We start from the raw sequence: 18,321 nt of genomic DNA, 5'->3' as shown, positions 1-18,321 counted from the left end.
TGCTTTCTTACCCACTCTATTTTGTGGACTCTCATTGTACTTGCTTTTTGTTAATATTTGAATACCATTGCTGTGTGTCCTTTTGTGGAAGGAATTATGTAGCCCCGATAATAATAACAGATCTTTGCAGTTCAGCAGAACAGTTGGACAAGACAACAACAACAGGTTCCTCTGCCTTTCACGCTCACTCATGTGGCCTTCCTGCCAATTAGCCAACCAACCCACCCGCCTTTGGGATATGAGAGGAAACTGGAGCATCTGGAGGAAACCCACATGGTTATGGATGACACCTGAGGTTCAGATTGAAATGTGGTGAGGAAGCAGCTCATGGCGTATGCCACTGGGTCACTTATCTCTAATAGTAGCCTCTAACATTTTATCTGATATAAAACGTAATTTTGTCTGTAATTTCTCACTTTACCTCCCTCTTTGATACAGTTGCTATTCTCCAATATAGTGAAATATTCCCAAAATTAGGGAATTTTGGAAAATTAACTATCTATAAACATAAGAGATCTTGCAGATGCTGCAAATCCAGAGCAACAGTGTCAAATTGCTGGAGGAACTCAGGAGGTCAGCCAGCATCTATGGAAATGAATAAATGGTCAACGTTCTGGGCCTAGACCTTCATCAGGACTTTTAAGGCCTAAACAGTTTCTTGTGCTTGTAATTAGACCATCTAGCCCATCGAATAGACTCGAAGGACCGAGGGCTAATTCTGCTGACATGTTTTGAAGTCTTTTGGTAATTTTAATGAGTTCCTAATGAGGATTTAGATCCCATAGCTGAGAAAATATGTTATGTTTATTTTTTGAAGCAGCAAAATTGCAAAAGTAACTAAAAAGGAGGAACTCAGCGGGCCAGGCAACACGTGCAAAGACTAAAGTAGCCCAGGTGATGCTGCAGTGGCAGTCTTCGCCACCGCTAACATAGGTGGCGCTGTACTGGGAGGTCAGCGCCTGCTGCTGCCTCCGTCCCACTGTTGACAGTTTGTTTGCAGCATAACCCATGAGCGGCCTGGGCGAGAGCAGTGGGCGGAGTGGCGCGTGCGCTGGGGCCGGTAACGGGCTCCGGGGCAGGGGGATGAGCGAGGAGTATTTCGGCAGCGCGGCGGACTGGGAGGAGCAGGATGGTTCCATGGTGAGAAACACCCTGGGGTTCTTCTCCTTCGCCTTTGTTTTTGAAAAAGGGGCTGCAGATAGTGGAAAAGCGCGGGCTCGACCATGGAAGTGCGACTGGGGGGGGATGAATGGGGCGGGGCGTTTTCCGCTGATTGGTCCACGTCATGTCTAAGGCGAGCGGTCAATGAGCGCTGCGTTTATTTGTTGACGTCAGTGGTCACATGGCCAAGGAACACTGATGGACACATCGCTCCATCCCGCCTCCTTACAAATGGTGGTGCTCTGGTAGACAGCTGTTCAGACACTTTCTCTTCGCCAGTCGCGCTGTTATCTTTCATAAAGCACAGAAATCTTGGGTCTACCATGAACTTGATGCCCGCATAACCCATTATCCCTCCATCTGCATATTCATATGTGTAAAAGCCTCTTAAAATACCACGATTGTAGCTACTTCCACCACTCCCAGGGTAACCTATTCCAGGTAGCTACCACTGTTTATGTAAAACTATATTTGACTTGTAAATCTCCTTTAAACCCCACCTCACTTAAAACCTATGCTCATCAGTATTCCAAATTTCCACCCTGGGGTGAAAGATACATGACTATTTCCCAATCTGTGCTGCTCAGAATTTTATATAATCCTGCCAGATTATCCTGGAGACTCTGATGCTCCAGAGAAAACAATCCAGGTTTGTCCAACCTCTCCTTAAAGGTGAAACTCCAATCCAAACAACACCTGGATAAATTTCTTTTGCACCCTACCAAAGCCTCCACATCCTTACTGTAATATGGCAACCAGAATTGCACACTATACGCCAAATGTGGCCTAACCAAATTTTGAGACAGCTGCAACACAACTTGCAAACTTTTATACTTAGTGCCCTACTGTTCCAGGTACCTACCACTCTGTTTTAAAAAAATATTTGCTTTGCATCTGCCCTTTAAACTTTCAGCCTTTTGTCTTAAATGCACATCCTCTAGTAATTTACATTTCTACCCTGGGAAAAAATTCTCTCTAATGGTTTTTCAAGTGATACTTTGACATGTTGCCAGAAACTGCTGGTTAACAACCAATGTGGATTTGACAAGGAGTGGTCATGTCTGACTAACTGCATTGAATTCTTCAGAATCCAAAGAAGATAGGAGCCTGCCCCGACATTTAATGTAGCCATGGCTGATCTGTCCCAGGTGTTGTCTCCTCTCTGTATAAGTACCCCTTACCTCTCATTTTGCCTAACTTGTCTCATCTTTAAAATACCATCAGTGATCTTGTTTCCACAACCTCTAGAGACTTGCCATCAAGATGAAATGCCTACATACCTCAGTACTAAATGACTGCCCACTTACAATTATGACCCTATATTTAAGACTCTCCCACCAGTAGAACCATCTCGGCATCCGCCCTGTCATGGTGGATATTATATGTTTCAATAAGGATATATTATATGTTTCAATACGATCATCCTCATTCTTTTAAGCTCCAAAGAATACAATTTTTTCTTTAGTCATTTGACATACGACAATTGGAAATTAGTTTACTGTTGTCTCGTGTTCTATGATACAGTGAAAACCTTTTGTCTGCACACTATCCAGACAGATAATTCCATAGCAACACACACGCTGGAGAAACTCAGCCGGTCAGGCAGCAGTCATGGAAGTGAACAGCTGATGTTTTGACCTGAGACCCTACTTCAGATGATGTCATATGCAAGTACAAAAGGAAAACAAAACAATGCAGAATATAGTTTTACAAATACAGAGAAAGTTTAAATGGACAATTAAAGTGCAAAAGCTATTACAAGGTACATTGAGAGATCATGAGTTTATCTTTATCGTATAAGAGGTCTGTTCAAGAACCTTTTATCAACAGGACAGAAATTGTCCTTTGAACCCACTTTCATTACAGGACTGTGTCCAATGCTAGTGTATCTGTGTATCCTTCCTGAAGAAAGTGGACCAAAAGTTCTCTGGTGGGGTCTCACCAATTCTCAGCATGAAGTGCTGATAGGGAGTTGATGAGCTGATGCAAATGAGATGGATTTTCAGAAGGGTTTTGACAGCAGCCCGCACAGCAGGCAGGTCACTAAAGTAAATGTTTAGAGATCCAGGGGAGATTGGCAAATTGGGTCCAAAATTGGTTCAGTGGCAGGAAGCAAAGCTTAATGGCTGGACAGGTGTTCTGGTTGCCAGTGGGGTTGCTCAAGGCTCAGCACTTGGTCCTATAGCTTTTCATAATATATTTAATGATTTAGACCCACCTAGAGGGAGCACGTAAACACAAAATAATCTGCAGATGCTGGGGTCAAAGCAAACTCACAACACGCTGGAGGAACTCAGCAGGTCGGGCAGCATCCGTGGAAAAGATCGGTGGACGTTTCGGGCCGGAACGTCAACCGATCTTTTCCATGGATGCTGCCTGACCTGCTGAGTTCCTCTAGAGGGAGCACGTACAAGATGTTTGTGGGTGATACCTAAATCAGCCAACTAGTCGACAGCAAGGAGATTTAGACTGCAAAAAGATAGAATAGTCTGGTCATTTGGGCAGAAAATTGGCAAATGGAATTTAATCCAGATGTATGATATGATCCATTTGGGGAGGCGCTATGATGTAAAGGTATATATAGTAAATGGAAGGAAATTGAATGGCATGAAGGAGCCTTGGAATGTATGACTATGGATTTATAAATGTTGCACAGCAGTTTGTTATTGGTTAAATTGACGCATGGGAAGTCATCCTTCATTAATCAAGGCACAGAAACTATATCAAGGGTTAGGCTGCAGCTTGAGTCTTGCATACACAATGGATGAGAATGCTGAAAGGACGGGACTATATTTGTTTATTTGGCAAATGGAGTACAAAGCAGAAACGGTGCGAGTAGTAAAGGCCTCTCATAGAATTGGCAAGCCATTGCAGAGCTCTAAAAAGTAGAAGATTCTGGTGATTGTAGTGCATGATTTGCCAATGGTTAGTATCCAGATGCAGCAAATAAATAGAAAAACAAACAGAATGTGCAGAGAATTGCACACACAGGTTAATATTTTTCAATTCCATGGGACATTGGTGAAACTACAATATATGACTACTTTATTGATCTCCCTTTTTAAAGAAGGGTATGAATGCAGTTGAGGTTTACTAAGAATGGGTCGACTTTACAAGAGTAAAAGGGGTTGGTTAAAATGTCTCAGACCCTGAACATTTTAAGACAGAGGAAGATAGACTTTGAATTATCAAAGGGGGTGGATGGGACTGAGGTCTCAGTTGGACTGGTTATCATTTTATTCTATGTTAGAGTAGGGAGAAGGGACCCGCTGTATCAAGTTATGATACCTAGCAAATACCGATGCCATTGCCTGAAAATCACCTTACAAATATTGATACATTTTGTCTAATATTGACACATTCCCAAAGTTCCATCCTATACTCCCTTCCACAGCAAAAGTGGATGCATTGCCAGAGTATAACCTCACCCTCTGGCAAATGCTGACAGGATGCAAGGGAGCCCTGACAAGTGCTGACTCCTGCCACACGCTCCCTTTGACTAGCACAGGTGGGACTTTGTAGACCCCTGGGCAATACGAATACATTTTCAGGCAACCCTTCCCTATAAAATACTGACTCGTTAGTTGATCCCCCCCAAGGTAAAAACTGATACCCGATCATGGTTAATCACACCACCTAGTACTGACGGGTTCTCTGAGATGACCCCCAAGATTGGCACCAGTCCAGGTGAAGGTCCTCGGCCCAAAACATTGACTTTTCCTCTCCAGATGTTGCATGATCTGCTGAGTTCCCTCAGCATTGTGTGTGTGTTGCTTAACACATTATCTGTCCTTTGGGAAAACTGCCCTATGGAAGGTCTGGTGATCTCTGGAAAACTCTAAATCCCTGGACATAATGGTACATGTTCAGGTTGCAGACAGCAAATTCTAGCACATAACAAGGGACCGTTGAGAGTGTTGTTTCCCTCTAAACCAGATGATGCTGAACCATAACTTGGAAACCAAGGGAATTCTTTTCTCTTATCTGAATTCTTCGATGACACAGTAAAAAATCACAGGCAAACTCCTAAGTGCGCTGCCAAAGTTATACCAACATGTCTCCTGCCCCACTAGAAACCCGAATATACTTGACCACTGCTACACAGCAGTCAAGGATGCCTACCGTTCCGTCCCACGACCTCACTTCGGAAAATCGGACCATCAGGCCGTACTCCTCCTCCGGGCTTACAAACGGAAACTGAAGCGGGAGGTCATGGTGTCAAAAGTGGAGTCGCATTGGACGGAGGAAACAGATGAGGTCCTCTGTGACTGCTTTGAATCGGTGGACTGGTTAGTATTCAAGGACTCGGCAGCTAACCTCGATGAGTATGCCTCAGCTGTCACGGACTTTATTTGGAAATGCACAGAGGACTGTGTGGCTTGCAAGACGATCTGGGTATTCCCTAACCAGAAACCTTGGATGAATTATGAGGTCAAGTCCCTTTTGAAGGCTAGAGCTGTGGCTTTTAGGTCTGGGGATACCAGTCGCTACACAGAATCCAGGCGTGAACTCCGGAAAGCCATTAAGGGTGCCAAGAGGCAATATCGAGCCAAGTTGGAAGCCCAGGCTAACCAGAGGGATGCCAGTAGACTTATAGCAGGGTCTAAATGAGATCACTGGGTGCAAAGAAAAGGCTGGGAATATTAATAACTGTGGCGCTTCTCTTCCTGACTAACTTAACGTATTCTACGCAAGATTCGAACAGAAGAGGAGCGTCCTGCTCCCTCCGGATGAACCGGACCTGGTGGCATCGAGATTCGTCGTCACTGTGGAGGACGTTAGAAGGGCCTTCCTGAAGATAAATCCAAGGAAGGCGGCAGGCCCAGATGGCGTCCCGGGACGGGTTCTCCGGGTCTGTGCAAGCAAGCTAGCTGGAGTGTTTGCTGACATCTTCAACTGCTCCTTGCTTCAGTCTAAGATCCCCTCATGTTTTAAGAAGGCAACGTTAATCCCGGTGCCAAAGAAGAGCAAGGTGGCATGCCTGAATGACTATCGACCTGTGGCTCTGACATCAATTGCTATGAAGTGCTTCGAGAGATTGGTTATGGCAAACATTAACCACAGCCTACTGGTCAACCTCGACGCTTTGCAATCCGCCTACTGGAGCAACAGGTCAACGGCAGATGCCATCTCTCTGGCCCTACATTCCTCCTTAGAACACCTGGAGAATAAAGACACATGTGTAAGGCTCCTTTTCATTGACTACAGCTCTGCTTTTAATACCATCATTCCAAATAAACTGATTCCTAAGCTCCGGAACCTGGGCCTTAGCACTCAGATCTGCAGCTGGATCTTCAACTTCCTCACAGACAGGACCCAGGCTGTAAAAATAGGGGACAAGCTCTCCTCTACAATCACTCTGAGCACTGGTGCCCCTCAAGGCTGTGTACTCAGCCCCCTGCTGTACTCCCTGTACACCCATGATTGTGTAGCCAAGTTTCCATCGAACTCAATATATAAGTCTGCTGATGACACAACAATTGTAGGCCGTATCTCAGGTAATGATGAGATTGAGTACAGAGATGAAATTAAGAATCTGATGGCATGGTGTGAAGACAATAACCTATCCCTCAATGTCAGCAAGATGAAGGAATTGGTTGTTGACTTAAGAAGGAGTAGCGGACTGCACAACCCCTTTTACATCGGTGGTGTGCAAGTGGAACAGGTCAAAAGCTTTAAGTTCCTTGGGGTCAATATCACAAATGACCTGACTTGGTCCAACCAGGCAGAGTCCACTGCCAAGAAGGCCCACCAGTGCCTTTACTTCCTGAGAAAGCTGAAGAAATTTGGCCTGTCCCCTAAAACCCTCACTAATTTTTATAGATGCACCTTAGACAGCGCCTGTCCCCTAAAACCCTCACTAATTTTTATAGATGCACCGTAGAAAGCATTCTTCTAGGGTGCATCACAACCTGGTATGGAAGTTGTCCTGTCCAAGACTGGAAGAAGCTGCAGAAGATCGTGAGCACAGCCCAGTACATCACACAAACCAATCTTCTGTCCATGGACTCACTTTACACCACACGCTGTCGGAGCAGTGCTGTCAGGATAGTCAAGTTCATGACCACCCAGCCAACACACTTTTCGTCCCTCTTCCCTCCAGGAAAAGGCTCAGGAGCTTGAAGACTCATAACCGCCAGATTTGGGAACAGCTTCTTTCCAACTGTGATAAGACTGCTGAACGGATCCTGACCCAGATCTGGGCCATACCCTCCAAATATCTGGACCTGCCTCTTGGTTTTTTTTTTGCACTACCTTACTTTCCCTTTTCTATTTTCTATTTATGATTTATAATTTAAATTTTTAATATTTTCTATTGATTTGTACTCTAGGGAGCGCGAAGCGCAGAATCAAATATCGCTGTGATGATTGTACGCTCTAGTATCAATTGTTTGGCGACAATAAAGTATAAAGTATAAGTAATGTGGTAAAATATCGGTAGAGTTGTAGAGACCAACTTCAAACTTTGATTGAAATGGAGTCAAGCTCTTGTAGAATGCTTCAAGATGGCACTGCGTACGCAGCAGTGTTGTGAGCTCCGTACCAACTTTACAGCGTACTGCTAATTTCTGCAATTTCCTTCACATTTCTTGTTCAAGAACCTGTTAGTCATATCAGGTATGATCGACTGTCTCTTCTGAACATCAGGGAGTGGGCATTTACCCACAACGTGCTGCCTTTTTTCCACTGGGAACTGCTGGTTACACGATCCATGGGAGCCTCATTTATTACACCACCGCTACCTCGGAAGTGGTGCCAGAGGCGAGGGAGAAAGGCCGGTGTCCTGGTGAGGTTGAGATGGCGCTCCCTAGCATACTCCTGGCTGATGTTCAGTCCCTGGACAACAAGCTGTGCAAACTGACAGCCGGAATCTCCTATTGGTGGGAAACACAGGGAATGTAACGTTTGCTGCTTTGTGGAGACCTGGCTGATGGATGAGATACCAGATCATGCCATCGAGCCCTCTGTCCCTGTTCCGGGCGGGCAGGTCGAAAAACCTCTCTGGGAAGAGTAAAGGAGCTGGGGTATGCCTCATGGTCAGTATTGCCTGGTGCGACCCCTGGAATGTGCATGCCCTCAAATTCTTTTGTTCCCGGAATCTGGAGTACCTTGTGCTGCTGTATCGACCTTTCTGGCTGTCTAGGGAGTTCACGGCTGTTATTATCACAGCTGTGTATATTCCGCCGCAGACTGATGCTGACCTGACTCTCAAGGAACTGTACGAGACCATCAGCACCCTGGAAACTGCACACCCAGAGGTTGCTTTCATCGTCGCCGGAGACTTTAACAGAGTGTCACTGTCTAAAATCTCTATGAAGTTTTGGCAACACATCCAGGTGAGCACACAGGGAGATAGCATACTTGACCACTGCTTCTCTCCCTTCCGCAATGCTTACAAAGCGCTCCTCTGCCCACCATTTGGAAAGTTGGATCACTCCTCCATCTTGCTTCTGCCGATGTACAGGCAGAAGCTGACCCAAGAGGCGACCGTGGTTAAAACTGTCCACTCTTGGCCTGGCCAATCAGTCTCCATGCTACAGGACTGCTTTGATGGCATCAACTGGAATGTCTTTCGTGATGACGATGTCTCTGAGTTCACAGAAGGGGTCATGAGCTTCATCCGGAAGTGCATCGAAGACGTTGTCCCCTAAAATCGGTCAGGGTTTATCCAAGCCAGAAACCCTGGACCAGCAGTTCCATGCATGCTGTACTTATCACGCGAAACAGAGCTTTCGCTGCCGGTAACCAACAGGAACTCAAAAGATGCAGCAATGATCTATGCAAAGTCATCAAGGCAGCAAAACGACAATATAGGGACAAGATCCAAACACAGCTCTCCATCAACAACACACGCAGTTTATGGCAGGGTCTGCACACCATCGCAGACTTCAAAGCCAAATGCAGTGCTGCTGTCAACACCACTGCCTCTCTCCCAGATGAGCTGAGTCTTTTTAACACTCGGTTTGATGTCACCAACACTGAGGAGAACCGCTGAAGTGACCTGCACCGTGGTCATCTCTGAGGCTGAAGTACGCAGGTGTTTCCAACAAGTGGACAGGCACAAGGCTGTGGGACCGACCGGATGGCATCCCAGGGTGAGAACTCAGGATGTGCGCGGCACAACTGGCTGGCTGGTGTGTTTACAGACATTTTTAATCTCTCCCTCTTCCAGTGTAGAGTGCTCTCCTGCTTCAAAACATCCACCATTGTCCCTATACCTAAAAAGACCGAGGTAACATGTCTGAACGACTGGCATCCTGTTGCACTCACCTCAATAATAAGCAAATGCTTTGAGAGGCTGGTCAAGGACATGCTACCACCCACACTGGACTCCCTATAACCGATCAACAGATGACACAATAGCCACCTCTACACACCGTCCTTACATTCCTGGAGAAGAGGGATGCTGTTCTTGGACTACAGTTCAGCATTCAACACCATAATTCCCTCCAGGCTTGACAAGAAACTCAGAGACCTCGGCCTTCACCCTGCCTTGTGCAGCTGGATCCTGGACTTACTGTCAGATCGCCGGCAGGTGGTAAGATTGGGCTCCCTCACCTCTGTCCCTTTGACCCTCAACACAGGAACCCCTCAAGGCTGAGTCTTAGCCCCCTCCTTTACTCTCTGTATGCCCATGACTGTGTTGCCACCCACAGCTCTAATCTGCTAATTAAATTTGCTGATGACGCTACATTGATTGGCCTAATCTCAAATAATAATGAGGCAGCCTACAGAGAAGAAGTCATCACCCTGACACAGTGGTGTCAAGAAAACAACCTCTCCCTCAATGTTGCAAAAACAAAGTAGCTGGTTGTGGACTACAGAAATGGAGACAGGCTGACCCCTGTTGACATCAATGGATCTGGGGTCGAGAGGATGAACAGCTTTAAGTTCCTGGGCATACACATCACCGAGGATCTCACGTGGTCTGTACATACCGGCTGTCTGGTGAAAAAAGCAAAACAGCACCTCTTTCACCTCAGATGGTTGAAGTAGTTTGTCATGAATCCCCAAATCCTAAGAACTTTCTACAGGGGCAAAATTGAGAGCATCCTGACTGGCTGCATCACTACCTCATATGGGATCTGTACTTCTCTCAATCGCAGGACCCTGCAGAGAGTGATGATGGCCCAGCGCATTGGTAGCTGTGAACTTCCCACTATTCAGGACATTTACAAAGACAGGTGTGTAAAAAGGGCCCGTAGGATCATTGGGGACCCAAGTCACTCTAACCACAAACTGTTCCAGTTGCTACCATCCAGGAAATGGTATCGCAGCATTAAAGCCAGGACCAACAGGCTTTGGGACAGCTTCTTCCACCAGACTATCAGACTGATTAATTCATGCTGATACAATTGTGTTTCTCTGCTATATTGACTGTCTTGTTGTACATACTGTTTATTGTAAATTACTATAAATTGCACATTGCACATTCAGGTGGAGATGTAACGTAAAGATTTTTACTCATATATGTGTAGGATGTAAGAAATAAAGTCAATTCAATTTAATTTGAATGTATATATTCTTAGAAACCCTGTGAAATTAATGATACATACCCGGTAACTCTCAAACACCAAGATATTCTAACTACACACATCAAAGTTGCTGGTGAACGCAGCAGGCCAGGCAGCATCTCTAGGAAGAGGTACAGTCGATGTTTCGGGCCGTTGGGTCTTGGCCCGAAACGTCGACTGTACCTCTTCCTAGAGATGCTGCCTGGCCTGCTGTGTTCACCAGCAACTTTGATGTGTGTTGCTTGAATTTCCAGCGTCTGCAGAATTCCTCGTGTTTGAGATATTCTAACTACTGCTGGTGATGCCAGTGAATACACAGCTCTGCCAAGGTTCTCCTGCAATTCCTCGCAGTCTTTGGGTATTGACATACACCAAGGCATCTCATTATAACATTGACACATTCACAAGTAGCCCTGTAAATATTGACCCAGGACACCCTGTATAAATATTGTCCCAGGAAAGTTTGTATATCATGACATCCTCCACCCCCGTCACACCTCCCTCCACAAATAGACACATTCCCAGGACATCCTGCAAATACTAACACACTTCCTAAGATCCCTTGTAAATATCTGCTGAAATATTCAAACTATCCCAGCAATCACTTGCACATACTTATCCAACTCAAAGATAACTAGTGCCTGCTAGCATCCTCCCAGGGATAGCAAGCAAAGATTGACACATTGTTTGGGGCTAATTACTCCATTGCTGTGGTGCTTCTGCAGATAAGTAGTCATTCTCCCATGGTATCTTGCAAATGCTGACAGCTTTTTGCGGATCTTCTACAAATATTATCCAAGGGATCTTTTTTATATGCTGGCAGAAACTTGGGAATCATTTTGTAACAGTGACTCACTCCCAGAGGCATTGAGAAGTACAGATCGAAATATTATATACAGGCCACTCCTAGGAATATCTTTTACATTTTAGAAAAGCAAAGTAGTGCAAATATGGTCTGAAATTAAAATAAAAAGTGTTGGAGTGGGGACAGCTGCATGCGTGGGGAGACAAATAGGGTAGTGTGGTGGTTAGCTATAACAGTGCCAGTGACCCAGGTTCAAACCCGCAGCTGTCTGTAAGGAGTATGTACGTTCTGCCTGTGATTGTGTGGGTTTGCTCAGGATGCTCCAGTTTCCTCTTACATTCTAAAGACATAAAGGTTAGTACGTTAATTGGTCTCATGGGTGTAATTGAGCAGCATGGGCTGATTGGGCCAAGGGTTATGTTCCCTCTAAGCTGTACGCGTGTGCGCACACACGTTTTTCAACCAGCGCACAAAGGAAATTAATGTGCGCACAAAAGGTTAGTTACCTAATTATACTTAATGAAAATAATCTTTTAGTTCTGTTAACTAGCTTGTCGGTTTTTCAAATACCACAATGCACGTCAGGGATTGATTCACTTCATTTTACGCGAGGCAAAATTAACAAGATAAGAAAGCAGTATCTGGGAGACAATGTTTCGTGGAGTGACAAAGTTAAAAGTTTTGCTAAGCTAACAACGTGAAGAAAACGTCACAGTAGATACAAGTTCGCTGTTTACTTTTATAAATAGTCTTTGTGTTCATTTAGAAGAAAGGTTTCCTGAAGATGAGGTACAAGAATGGTCAGCTTTTGATTTCTCCGCAATTACAGATTGTGACTTCACATTTGGCGATGAACAAGTTAGTGCCTTATGTCTAAAATATCATGATTTTCTAGCTGAAAATACTGTAATAGTTAGACAGTTTAATATTTCAAATTTTCCGTGCAAGAAAAAATTAAATCCAAACTGATTTCAAACTTTGCTCAAATGGTGGCATTTGTACTTCAAAATGAACAGTTTTGCCACCTTGCACAGTTGATGGACATTGGGGGAACCTTTCTTGCGGCTGGTGTGGACTGTGAGCGAGGTTTTAGCCTAATGAATCATCTCAAAAACAAGTTGAGAAACCATTTAGGTGAATGTCGTTTGGAAATGTTAATGAGAATCAAAAGCTATCAATTGGATGGAAGTTCTATTAGTCTAGATAAAGTTTACAAAGAATGGGTAAATGCCAAAGACAGGAGAGAGAAAAAATAACTGAGTGACTTAAATATGTACGCAAACACGAGGAATTCTGCAGATGCTGGAAATTCAAGCAACCACACATCAAAGTTGCTGGTGAATGCAGCAGGCTAGGCAGCATCTCTAGGAAGAGGTACAGTTGACGTTTCAGGCCGAGACCCTTTATGTATGTTATTTTGTTGTTATTTTGTGCAGTTTTATGTCAAATATTTTGTAAACCTACATAAACTGCTATGTGTGCATTCAGTGCGCACATACTTTTGTCACAGGAAAAAAATTTGCACAGCATAAGATTTTTGCGCACACTGACTACTAAAAATTAGAGGGAACATTGGCCAAGGGACCTGCTACCAGGATTCACATCTCTGGTCAATAAAATTGTATAAGAATTGTATAAGAAGCCAGCACTGTGTGGTTCTGAAATATTGACCCACTTTAGACAAAAACTAATCTGAATAATATCTAGGAAAGTCAAGATAAAACTAAACTGATTTCCACCGACTGCTGCAAAAAATCGATTTATTCCCATGAATACTTAGCACATGTTGTTGCCCTCTTAAACAGCAAGCTGAATTATAATTGCTCAAGGGTTCTCCCTCAGATACCAGTCCTCTCCTGGAGACGTCCTGCAAATGTTGGCTTGGGTAAGTGCTGTTGGGCTACACCGTGATGCAGCCGTGCAAAAACCACACAGACAGCACCTTGGGTGGTTGTCTTTGTGCTTTGTGCACAATCGTCTTGTGACCATGTGGATTCCTTCTCAAAGACATGCAAGTTGGTAGGCTAGTTGCCCTAGTGTGCAGGCGTGTGGTAAAATCGGGGAGAATTGATGGGAATGCGGGAGGAATAAGTAAGATTAATGTAGATGAGTGTTTGATGGTTAGTACAGATTTGGTAAGCCATAGGGCCTGTTTCTGGGCTGTATGAGTTTGTAATTCTATGACAATCATGCTCCCAGGTCCTGTACATTTCCAGTTTGGAAATTATGATCGTATCTGTCTTAAAGCTTTCTTGTATAATTACATTCATCACCATACCAGGCAGTTTGTCTCTTCTTGATGGCATTGTCTCTCTCAGGTGAATTATTCTATGGTTCCAGCAGTTGTTGGTTTATGATGCCATTCCCCGTGGTTATTCAGTGTTCATTTGACAAATAGGGATCTCACAAGGGAGCCTAATACTGTTTCTTTTAGCAATAACTGGTCAACAGTTAAGCTTTTTCATCTTCTTGCTTTGTTTGATGCTGCTTCTATACAGCATTTTGTGTAGTTAAAAGCAAATTTCAGGTTGTCGCTATGCCTTTTTTCCTTCTTCAGAGTATAAGAACTTGCTCATGAGGATGAACGCTTCTTTTTGGGTCTGGAAGCTTCCAGTTTGGAATTTCTTGTATTTAGGGGAAGACTAGGAATGGGAAGAGATTCAGGAGGAGCACTGCGGTATTGTGTTACTGACTAATAATTTAATATCCCCACTCAGCACGATGAAGATGAAGGGGATGGTGAAGACGATGCAGAGGTGCAACAGGAATGCCTACAGAAATTTTCCAGTAGAGATTACATAATGGAACCACCTATCTTCAACACATTGAAAAGGTAACTGAACCATGCGTTACTGAACAAGTCAAAAACACAGCTGTGGTGGGTAAAAGAGCATGGGAGGCAGGGACGGGTTTGAAAGGAACACAGAATAATCTCTGTGAGTGTGGGAGATGGTCAGTCTGGGTGAGTTTAAAAGTGCTGTGAGAATAAAAAATAAAATAATGGAATCAATCTGATCAATAAACTTCTTAGTCAAAAAAACAGGGATATTCTGAAATAAATATCAAAATTTTGGTAAAATCATCATTTTGACTATATGGTTGCTATATGGTCAACAAGTGAAACTGTAAGTGGACCCCCTACTAAATAAGTACTTCATAGAAACTAACAAGGGAACGAAATTAGTTTTATAAAGATCCTTATATTTTTTAGTGATTATAACACCTAAATATCTAAAAGAATCCGTGACTTTGAAAGGACTATTATCATATATAGAAACAGATTCATTTAAAGGAAACAGTTCACTTTTACTAAAATTTATTTTATATCCTGAAAAATCTCCAAATTCCTTAAATAATTTTAGCAAAGCAGGAATAGATTCCTCGGGATTGGATATATAAACCAATAAATCGTCAGCGTAAAGAGAAATCTTATGAATGGTCTCATTTACAAAAATCCCATAAATATCTTTAGCTTCATGAAGAGCAATAGCAAGCAGTTCTAATATTAAATTAAATAACAAAGGACTGAATGGACAGCCTCGTCTTGTCCCCCGTGAAAGCTGAAAAAAAGGAGACCTACAGTTATTGGTAATAACAGTAGCAATAGGAGTTTTATATATCATTCTAATCCAATTATTAAAGTTAACACCGAAGCCAAATTTCTCTAAAACATTAAATAAATATTTTCATTCGACTTGATCGAACGCTTTTTTGGCATCCAAAGAGACGATGCATTGTGGAGTTTTAAAACATTGTTAAAACATTAAGTAATCTAGTAATATTGATATTCTTAAATGTTAACCTAATAAGAAACCCAGAGTAACACACACATATGCTGGAGGAGCTCGGCAGGTCAGGCAGCAATTAAGGAGAGGAATTACAGTCGATATTTTAGGCTGAGATCCTTTATCAGTACCTTTATTCAGGGTCTTGTATCTTTCAATTAAAACCCCTCTCATTCTTCCAAACTCCAGAGAATTTATGCTTAACCTTCTAACTATTCCTCATAAAGAAAACGTATTTATTCCGGTTATTCTCTGAACCAATTCTATTGAATTAATAGGCTTCCTTAAATAAGTATTGTACCCAGCTCTCTGGAGGTGGTTTTACTAATGCTCAGTAACCAAAGCACAAGTTCCCTAACTTGGTATTCAATTTCCCCAGCAATAACCGATAAAAATCTGTTAACTTTATTACTTACTTGCTGTACCTTGTCAAAACCTTGATTTTGTAATGCCTTCTGTCAACTATCTGAGAAACGACTTGTAACTGCAATGCAATATTTTTGCCCCTTTGGCCCTTTTTTTTATACTATTTAGTTTTTGTAGTTTATAGTTTTTTAAGCCACGTGCTGTACTGCTGCCACAAAACAACAAATTTCACAACATTTGTGAGAATCAGAATCAGGTTTATTATCACTGTTGTATCATGAAATTTGTTGTTTTTTGGCAGTGTACACTACAATACGCAACAAAATTTATACGACAGTAAGAAGTATATATATATCTAAATAAGTCATGTAAAAATAGTGAGGTGTCAGGCTCCTGTACTTCCTGTGTGATGGTAGCAATGAGAAGTGAGCATGTCCTGGGTGGTGAAGATCCATAATGGTGGATGCCACATTCTTGAGGCATTATTTTTTGAAGATGACCATGATGGAGCTGCCTATGAATCACCTTTTTCAATTCTGTGTGTTGGTGCCTTCACAGCAGAAGGTGACGCAACCAGTCAAAATGCTCTCCATGACGCCTCTGTAGAAATTTACCAGAGTCTTCAATGACATACCAAGTCTCCTCACGCTCCTAATGAAATCTATCCACTGGCATGTCTTCCTCATAATTGGTGGCATGGTAGCATAGTGGTTATCACAACGCTTTACAGGCAACTTGTGTTCAATTCCCGCCACTGCCTGCAAGGAGTTTGCACATTCTCCCCGTGGCCGCATGTGTTTCCTCCAGGTACTCCGGTTCCTTCCCACTGTCCAAAGATGTACTGGTTGGAAGGTTAATTGATCATTGTAAATTGTCCTGTGATTAGACTCGGATTAAGTCGGGGGATTTCTGTGTGGCGTGGCTTGAAGGACCTATTCTGTGCTGTATCTCAGTAAATGAATAGTTGCTTTAATATATTAGGTTTAGAATAAATCTTCAGATATGTTGACACCCAGGAATTTGAAGCTGTTTATCCTTTCCACTGCGGACTCCTCGATGAGGACTGATGTGTGTTCTTCTGACTTCCCCTTCCTGTAGTCCACAGTCAATTCCTTGGTCTAACTGCCAAGGTTGTTGTTGTGACACCACTCAACCAGCTGATCTGTCTCAGTGATAATAAAACTGATTCTGATTTTTTTGCTCATTTATCTTTACTCTTTTCCCCTCATTCCGAACTGTTGACCTTGTGTCATCTCCCTTAAATGCATCAAAAGCTGTCTTCCTTGAAATCGTATGAATTTGCTGGATCTCAACATGACCACAGTGTGGCACCAGACCTTCAGCTATTTTATCTACACAAGAATTCCAGTCCTGATGTTTAAGGACATCCTTTCTGGAGCAGTTGCATGAATGAAAAGATTTTGGCAAATTAATTACATACACATTTCAGATTAATTTATAATTGGAAACCACCTATGTTGTGTAAAAATATCTTAATTCACGATCTAATAACTTTGCAGAGTTGCTGTAAGTGTGCAAACTATGAGTTATGTCAGCTTTTTAATTCCAGTCCTGCTAAATTATTCCTGATATAGCTATCAGTCAGCAGACTGAGAAAACTATTGTGTCCACCTTTTGCTTTAACACTGCTTTTCATATGTCACTATGGTTACTACTTTTCACTATGATGGACTTTGTTTTTTATTGTTCTAATTGTGCTCCTTTTCTTTTAAAAATTGAGTATAGTTATATTCTCCTGAAGTTGTGTATCTGATGCTCTGTGCCTGTAATGCAGTAAGTTTTTCATTACACAGTGCATAAATTACTTGAGTATATGACAGTAAACTCAATTTTGACTTTGTTCAAGCCTAGACCAAATTTATATGAGCATTATGATTCTAGGCTGTATGGGATATGATATTGACTGACCCTTTGCCCTGAATGAAGAGGTAGTGACTTACCTGGATTGTGTCTGTTTTGCTTTCTTAGGTACTTCCAGGCAGGGGGTTCTCCAGAGCATGTGATCCAGATGCTGTCTGAGAACTATACAGCAGTAGCACAGACTGTAAATCTGCTGGCAGAGTGGCTTATTCACACAGGTAATCTTTGGTTAGCACTTGTTAAACTGGAACAATCAAACTTTTGAAAATGAACTTTGATGTTTTGAGTACAACTCACTAATTTTGTGGAGTTAGTAGATTTTATCCACCATGTCTCTTTTTTGAGTTGATGTTTTGCTTGGTCTTGGTGACAGTGCTTTCAGCGATTGAGTGCATGTTTTAATAGGGCTTCTGGCACAGACCTCCTCTTCCTTATTCAGTCTTTGAGAGGGGAGTGAAAGGACATGCTGCCCTTTTTCAGTATGGTCTTTGTTTCTCCCTCTCCCAGCTATATCCCCAGTAGTACACTAACTGTCAGATTAGATGATACCAGAGTGTACTGCTCTCCTTGTTGTGAAGTAGGAAGTACACAATTCAGCAGTAAGCCAAACTCCACTTACCTGAACACGGCAGCCTGAATATAGCATTCAAGCTTCAAGTGCTTTATTTGGGCAGCATGCACACATACAGTTGAGTAAAGAGTAAAACTGAGAATGAACCTGAAAAAGACTATGAGTACTTATTGCAGGAAACTTATTAGATTATGAGAGCACTCAGTCCTCTTTTATTGTCATTTAGAAATGCATACA

The 18,321-nt window shown here is 42.8% G+C and overlaps 1 protein-coding gene across 1 annotated transcript in view; it reads left to right on the top strand.

Annotated features, from left to right (window-relative positions):
- The first annotated feature begins 977 nt into the window (after positions 1–977).
- The window catches only part of nelfcd (negative elongation factor complex member C/D), a 116,270-nt gene continuing 98,926 nt past the window's right edge, over positions 978–18,321 (top strand). Inside the window, exons 1-3 of the mRNA XM_063041589.1 lie at positions 978–1,140; positions 14,199–14,314; positions 17,622–17,731. Of these exons, the coding sequence (XP_062897659.1) occupies positions 1,009–1,140; positions 14,199–14,314; positions 17,622–17,731 (358 nt within the window). The 5' untranslated portion in view covers positions 978–1,008. The remainder of the gene's footprint in view (positions 1,141–14,198; positions 14,315–17,621; positions 17,732–18,321) is intronic.

Source organism: Mobula hypostoma, chromosome 2, assembly GCF_963921235.1.
Source record: "Mobula hypostoma chromosome 2, sMobHyp1.1, whole genome shotgun sequence".
NCBI lineage: Eukaryota > Metazoa > Chordata > Chondrichthyes > Myliobatiformes > Myliobatidae > Mobula > Mobula hypostoma.
Note: the sequence above shows the minus strand (reverse complement) of the source record. Positions and strands in the feature narration are given on the sequence as shown.